At 57.9% G+C, this 7,660-nt stretch overlaps 1 protein-coding gene across 1 annotated transcript; it reads right to left on the bottom strand.

Annotated features, from left to right (window-relative positions):
- Positions 1-619: 619 nt before the first annotated feature.
- LOC102421272 (1-acyl-sn-glycerol-3-phosphate acyltransferase epsilon-like) lies at positions 620-4,627 on the bottom strand. The gene is made up of 2 exons (XM_006109156.3): positions 4,472-4,627; positions 620-2,818 (listed from the first exon to the last, which is right to left on the bottom strand). Exons 1-2 carry the CDS (start codon positions 4,510-4,512, stop codon positions 2,593-2,595), a joined length of 267 nt encoding a protein of 88 aa, XP_006109218.2. The 5' UTR covers positions 4,513-4,627; the 3' UTR covers positions 620-2,592.
- Positions 4,628-7,660: the final 3,033 nt, after the last annotated feature.

The raw sequence follows: 7,660 nt of genomic DNA, 5'->3' as shown, positions 1-7,660 counted from the left end.
CAGCCCAGCACCCCAAGCCTAACAGCCCCTGCCAAGGCCGACCCATACCTGGACCACACACCTGTCCCCCCAAGGACAGACCCTCACCTTCTCAGGTGTGATCTGGGTGTGTCTGGCAGGTACTGTGCGTTGTCCGTACGTGATGGGCAAGTTTTCCATACGTTTCGCTCGTATTTTTTGAATGGTCCATCTAATCAGACCACCTTATTGACAGACTATTCAGCGAATGTGACTTGAAGCCACGTAACACTGCAGAGGAAAGAGTAAAACTCACGCCCTCAAGACTGGGTGCCACGCCCAGTGGAAGGGAACCCGGGAAAGGAGACAGGAGCGAATCCTTGCTGTGGACTCGCCGGGATCGGTCGGGGACGGGCCACCACGGCGTTGGGCACGCTCAGTGAGACGGTGGTGAGGAAGGTTGTCAAGCAAGGAGCTATATCACCTACCAATACACTGCTTCACAGCTGAGTGTTTTCATGTCTTTTTCCTTAAACTTGCTCGACACTTTAAAAATATATAGTTTTATGCATTCAGGAGGCAGGGCCAGCGGGAAGCCTGCTCCACGGAACGGAAGACTGCGGGGAATTTTTGGGTCTCGGAATGTTAAACAGCACACGCGTGAGAGACAGCAAAGGTTTATTTTTTCTTTTACTTTCACCCAAACACACCCATCTCTGAAGAACATAAGAGCATGACATCGAACCGAGGGGTAAATCAACAACAGGAGCCAAAGCGAGTGATATTATGTGAAGAGGTTTCCAAGTCGAGGCGGGCTCTTCGCTTTAGAAAATAATTCAGGTCATTTCAACACACGTTAAAAAGAAACTTCTAATTTTCCAAACATTTTGATACAAATTTTTTAACAAATATTTTACAGGCCCTTTGTGAGAAGAATATAAGGATAGTCATAAAACACGATGTTAAAGTGACCTTATGCAGTTCACTGTGCCTTCTTAAAGTCCATTACAATCAATGCAATTCTTAAATTGTAAATTGCTTCTTAGAATTTAGATTCAGAGCATAACCGTCACATCGCCAGCAGTTACACAACCTACAGCAGTTTGCTCTGGTCAGAAGCAGGTCTAACGTTAAGACTTTAAAAAAGCAGGTAACGAAGGCAGAGCCGAGTCCCACTTTACAGGTCAGAGAAGGTGGCAATTTGGTCTGAGAACACTTTCAGAGGTTTCACGACACCCGACACGCCCAGGCCAGCGCTCCCGTGGGGCTGCGTGAAGGCGTGTTCACCTGCTACACAGGTGAGGCCCAGGGCCCGCTCTTCCGCGGGGCGGCCCGAGGCGGCTCACCCCATTCTGGAGAACCAGGCAGGACTCCCCGCGATCACTGTGGTCAGCGGTCCCTCGAGATGGGCCGGTGGGCGCAGCGGCAGCCACGGGCCAACCCACCAGCAGGAGCAGAACCCCCGCCTTAGGGACCAACAGGCATCACGTTCGACGACGACACAGAAACAGAGCAGGTCGCACGTCAAGAGTCCGTCACGGGAACCCTGAGACCAGGTACCTGACACGCAGCTCTTGGTCGAGGGGACAGAGGGCTGCGACCTGTCAGCTGAGGCTGACGTGCCCACGCAGGCCCATGGGTGACGCCCGGGCCTCACTGGCTCGAGGGTGGATGTCCTGGCGGGACCGCGATGCCCCCAGCAGGGCTGGAGTGGGGGACGACCCGCCACACACGCTCCCTGGCAGCTCCGTGGGAGCCACGAGCACCTGGCTGGCCACACAGAGGATCGCCACGGGATGACAACGCGATGCGGGGTAAATGCGCTAAACCCAGAGGACAGGAGAAGGCACAGGAAGGTCAGCCAGCAGACGAGGCTCCAGCACCTTGAGCGCCGGGACGCAGGTCCCCCGGGAGCGCCATGGTCGTCTTAGGAAGGAAGGAGCCTTAAGGCTTGCGGGTGCATATGGCACAGGTGCTGCCAGTGCGGGGAGCTCGGCTGGAGTCTGCAGAGCGCCAGGCAGTGCAAGTGCGGCCACCACGTAATGGTGCCGACTCTCGTACTGTCCACTACCCTTGTATGGTGGGCAGTGTGCACATCAGGCTGTTTCAACCAACGTCAGGAATGAGTTACTTTGCAACTATAAAGTGAAACCAGCCGGGAAGCAGGTACTCACGAGAGGGCGTGGCTTGCCCATCCGCCTCTCCCTCGGTCCTCAGTCCACTTCCCTTCACTGACTTGGAGGAAGTTATGCAGGAAGAAAAACGTTACGGAGCAGCAAGGTTCTCAATACTTTAGTGACCAGAGTCTGGACCAGTCAAGTCGTAAAAACTGGAAATAACACAATCAGTGAAACACACTGCGAATGCTCACGAGTGCCGCCACCGAGTGACGCACAGTGAGGAGCCCTACAGCCCCGCCCTGAGCGGGCCTGGCTCCAGACAGCGCCCAGAGCAGCAGCGAGCCCGCGCCCCCCAGAGCCCAGCACCGATGCCCGAGCCCCTGCATCTGCCAGATCACCTGCACCCCGGCTCAGGTGAGAGGTTCTACTGTGCCCAACACTCAGTCAACAGCTTTATTTACACTCTGACTACACTCACGAGCAGCCACAACCAGGCAGCGCCCCGGCCTGGGGTCTACGCTTTGATACTGACCCACAGGCAGCCGAGCAGGGTCCCGTAGAGCCACGTCTTCACGTACAGCTTCCTCCCGGCCTCGGTGGCCAGCATGCCCGCGGTCAGGCCGCTCAGGACCAGCAGTGACGGCAGCGTCTTCCTGAGGCTCAGCTTAGAGCTGACACTTTCCCCGGGAAACCGGTTCCTTCTGTCGGGATCCGGCGAGTCATAGAACTCGATCAGTAACCTGCGGCCGGGGCAGGAGAGGTTCAGGTTCAGTTTCAGCCATTGCAGCCTCCCGTCCACAAGTCCCTCTGGGCCCGGGTGTGGGCTGGAGTCACAGGTGCTCGTAGATGAAGGGGGCCCAGCGACTGAGTTTACCTGCAGCCCCCGACTCTGGAAAGAACCCAACGTGTATTCCATTCCTCCATCATGGTGGGGATGCTTTTGTTTTATAACCTTGAGGTCTTCCGTGTTGCCAGGCCCTGGCTCAGGCCTGGGGGGATGCGCCCTCCGTTTTCTCCATCTCCCCCAACTTCCCTCCCTCCCACAGGCCCCCCACCAGAAGCCACACACAGAGTCTCATTCCATGGAATTAGAAAAGCGGCCAAAAGGGAAAATCATATCGTTAATTCGTTCTCCATCTTATTTTAGAAATGCGAAGTGTTAATGGCGGGACATACTCAACATAAAACATGTCCAACACAATAGTACAAAAAGGGGAAGTCTGCCCTGGCTGGTTTGGCCCAGTGGATAGAGTGTCAGCCTGTGCACTGAAGGGTCCCAGGTTCGATTCCCAGTCAGGCCACAGCCCTGGTTATGGGCTTGATCCCCAGCAGGCGGCATGCAGGAGGCAGCCGATCCATGATTCTCTCTCATCACTGATGTTTCTCTCTCTTCCCCCCTTCCTCTCTGAAATCAATATATATTTATATATAGATAATTTTTTTTTTCTAAAGAAGAGCTCTGTGGTCCCCGCTTTAGAAACGTGTGGCATCCGACACCATGTCCTCTCCGCCCCTGGCGGCCAGGCCCGCTCCTGAGGAGGTGGCACGACCTCTCTACGCGGGCCTCACCCAGAGGTGCCCAAACACACCTGTACCTTCCAGGTAACTCTCGCATGCTCAACGCTCTTGTCTGTCCCACGTTATTCGCATGGACAAACACAAGGTCAATCCTAGAAACTGTTTAGGCCCCAAAAGACATTTTGGTCGGGAAATGCCCCGCCCTCCTTCCAGGGAATGCCGGCATCGCTCCAGCTGCTCACACAGCCTCTCCCTCGGCCTGGGCGGCAGACCCGGGAGGCTCACCGCCGGCCGTGCCTTTTCCGAGGAAACTGACACCTGACCACGGAGTCGTCTGGAAACACAGCAGAGGAAAACGGAGGGGCCCTCTCACAGGGACGTACGTCCCCGTCCGGCGGGAACGCAGACGTGCTGGACCGGCCCTGAGCTGACCCCAGGAGGCGCTCAGGGGACACACCACGTCCGGCCCAGCTGTTTAGGGAGCTGACATCAGGTTGTAAGAAATACGCCTGATTTATCTTCATAGAAAAGAAACAGCATGTGGCCAGGCGGCTGTTGAAGTGGCTGACAGCAGTGTCCCAGGAAGACTCCCCCAGACAAAGGGAGGTGGAGGCGACTAGAGAAGGCCCCGCCCAAATTTTTAAATAACCAATGGGAGGCAGCAAGACCTGGGAGACCTATAGGAAATAGGTGACAAATAGCACTCAGCCAATGAACCAGCTGTGCCCACCCCAGGGGTGATCCTGCACAACGGGGAATGGGGCCGCTTGTCTCATTTGGGACCTTCTGCTTCCCGGTCCGCCCCCTGGAATTCGGACTGTGAGCCTGGCTCACAGTGAGGCACGGCCTCTGAAGGCTGAGCCACTGCCACTCACTTGTCCTTTATTTCGAACCGTTCGTGCAGCCACCTCCTCATGAAGTCGCGTTCCTCCGGGACGTCCTTCTTGTCTATGCGAGCAACGTGGATATGGATTTTCGGACTTCGGACAATCTTTGCAGAGAAATTCTAACAAAAACCAAAAATATTTCATTTTTTAGTCTAGAATTCATGGTTATGAAAATGATGAAAATGGAGAGGAAAAAAAAGTTTAAAAATAAAGAGTACAGATTCCTTAACAAAGGGTTAAAGGCTCTAAGCACCCCCAGCTGACCCCAGGGACCTGCCGCCAGCCCAGGGGCAGGAAGGAGCTGGACCTGCTGCAGGTGCGCCTGCCCCTGAGGGGCCCCTGCTGGCGGCACCATCACACCCACAGGTCACCTTCCTGAGGCCAGTCCTGCTCCCACCGACTGGGAGACCACACGGGGGAGGGGTGTGTGTGCCTGGTTCGCTCGCCAAAGCACTGGGCCCATCGGGCGCTTCTTCCCGGGATGGATGCCTGGTCCCTGCCCCGCACCTGAGCCTCCCTCCTGTCCTGAGGCACTGTTCTGGCCCCAGGACTTGCTCTGGCTTCTGCTTGGCTGGCCTGCTCTCCCGGCCTTGCCTGGCACCAGCCCTTACACAACTCCAGCTCCTGGGAACATATGTCAGTTCAAGAACAAGCAACCCTCCTGGGAGGCTTCAGGGACAACTAGGCTCCCTGGGGGGAAGCAAGTGCGAGGCTGAGACCTTTCATTTCCAGCTGAGATGTGGTCCTGCTGGTTCTGATCAGCGGGCTCCCACCCCACCGCCCACAGCCCACCGCCCCACAGCCCCCACCGCCCCACAGCCCACAGGCACTCCACAGCCCCCAGCCACTCCACAGCCCACAACCACCCACAGCCCACAGCCCACAGGCACTCCACAGCCGCCCACAGCCCCCAGCCACTCCACAGCCCACAGCCCCCACAGCCCCCAGCCGGAGGCTCCAGCCCCACCACCCACAGCCCACAGCCCACAGCCACTCCACAGCCCACAGCTCCCACAGCCCCCAGCCGGAGGCTCCAGCCCCACCGCCCACAGCCCACAGCCCACAGCCACTCCACAGCCCACAGCCCCCACAGCCCCCAGCCGGAGGCTCCAGCCCTCCGTACAGAGGTACAGCCTCTCCCCTCTTGGAACCCACACCCCCCTTCCTTGCCAAGTCAATCCTCTCCCCTACTGTCCTTTATTTCTGGCATCCACCTCAGTAGCATGCAGCTTTTCAGGCATCAAAAGTCACTTATTTCTTACAGACTTCCAGGAGTGAACTGGCTTGGATGGCAAACATGCGAAAGTACTACGGCAGGGAAGATTCATCTTTCAATACTTTGGTCTTAACCTTCCTCAGGTTCTATCTTTCAATTGCACCCACGTGGGCCGCTGTGAGGAGCCCGGGAGCTCGGGGTGCAGCCTCGCCCCACGTGCACCGTGTGTGAACTAGCACACGCCCCTCTGCCTCGCCGCGCCCTCTGGCTTGCACGGCTCCTCCGCGAGAAGGCAGACCAGTGCTCCCATCCCTCTGCGAGAAGGCAGACCAGTGCTCCCATCCCTCCGCGAGAAGGCAGACCAGTGCTCCCGTCCCTCTGCGAGAAGGCAGACCAGTGCTCCCGTCCCTCTGCGAGAAGGCAGACCAGTGCTCCCGTCTCCGTCACCCTGACTCTGTGGCTGTGGGCGCCCTGCCTTCGTGGGAGGTGAGGCTGGGCCCAGGCGCTGAGGCCGGCACCGCCTCCAGCAAGATGCGGGCGAGGGGGAGGCCCAGCACTGGAAAGGACACTGACACTCCCGGGGCTGAGGGTTCCCTAAGGGACAGAGCACCGTGTGTCCCTCCACCTGCTCCTCACCAGCCAGTGTGGGCAGTCTGCACCCGGAGGGAGGATGTGCGGAGGCCGAGGCCCGAGGCACCAGCCAGGCCTGTGGTGAGGCCTCGTAGGCGGGACTGCGAGCACCAGGTGAGGGACAGGCCGTGACACCACACTGTGACACTGGACACACCGCCGGCCTGTGCCTGGGATGGCGGGCCGAGCCGACGGTGAAAGAACAGCGTCTCCCTGTCACCGTGAACTTGCACTTTTCTCATTATGAATGTGGTTGGCACTTTTCCTGCGAACACTCTGTCCTCAGCCTGTGCCCTCTTTCCGGGCACGGCTCCCCTCCTGCCAGCCGGCAGGCCCACTCCACACTCCAAGGAGCAGGCCTTCCTCCTGAGCGGAGCAGCAGGTGCTCTTCCCACCTGTGTCTGTCCTGTCCTCCAGGTCAGGCTAATGTCATTCCTGCAGAGCCGTCCGTAATAGACAGAAAGCATGGGTTTTGCTTTCTCCACGGCTACGGGTGTGAGTCAGAGAGACACCTTCTCAAACACAAGGCAGCCTGTGACGAAGACAGAGGCTCGGCCAGCTGCCCCGTAGGAGCAGCAGTGGTGGGAGGGGCGGGTATTCATCCTGTGGACACTGCTCAGCCACTGAGTTCTCACCCCCAGGGGACACAGGCCCCGAGGGGACCAATGGAAGTAGCACTTTACAATGGTTATTGTGACTGTGGGGATTCTACTTGGTTTCCATAAAAGTAAAAACAGGTTTAATCCTATTTTTAAACACTGTCTGATACACTAATGACAACGCTGTTGAACTAAATGACTGTATGTTTTCAATGTAAAAGCAGGTCAACAGCTCCTTTAGTGGTTGAAAAGGCCTCTGGGACGGGCGCGGGGACCTGCTGGACGGGGACCGGTGGACATGGGGCAGGTGGACAGCTTTCATGTTCAACTGCTTCATGTGTAACGTTCCCCACGTCCCACCGAAAATGAAAAGCCCCCAGCCTCCTATGTTCCCGTCCCCTGGCTGAAGGCAAAGGTGAGGGCCATCACATGACTTCGGGTGACGGCTCAGGTTTCCTGACGCACCACAACCAGCTCTCCCACGCAGCCCCCGCCTCTCCCCACGCAGCCCCCGCCGCTCCCCATGCTGCCCCCAGGCCTCCCTGCTCCTCTCTGTGCCTTTTGCACATACAGCGAGCATGGGCTTTCTTTTCATTTACAAGAGATCCTGCGAGAGGCGCTCGGGCGAGCACATGGGTGCCACTCCAGACGGTGGCCAGGCGAGGCGCAGGCCCGCCCCAGCTCCCGGCACCTGTCAGCGCAGTGGACACTGAGGAGGGGACCCGGCCGCGC

Source organism: Myotis lucifugus, unplaced genomic scaffold (genome assembly GCF_000147115.1).
Source record: "Myotis lucifugus unplaced genomic scaffold, Myoluc2.0 scaffold_6484, whole genome shotgun sequence".
Taxonomy (NCBI): domain Eukaryota; kingdom Metazoa; phylum Chordata; class Mammalia; order Chiroptera; family Vespertilionidae; genus Myotis; species Myotis lucifugus.
Note: the sequence above shows the minus strand (reverse complement) of the source record. Positions and strands in the feature narration are given on the sequence as shown.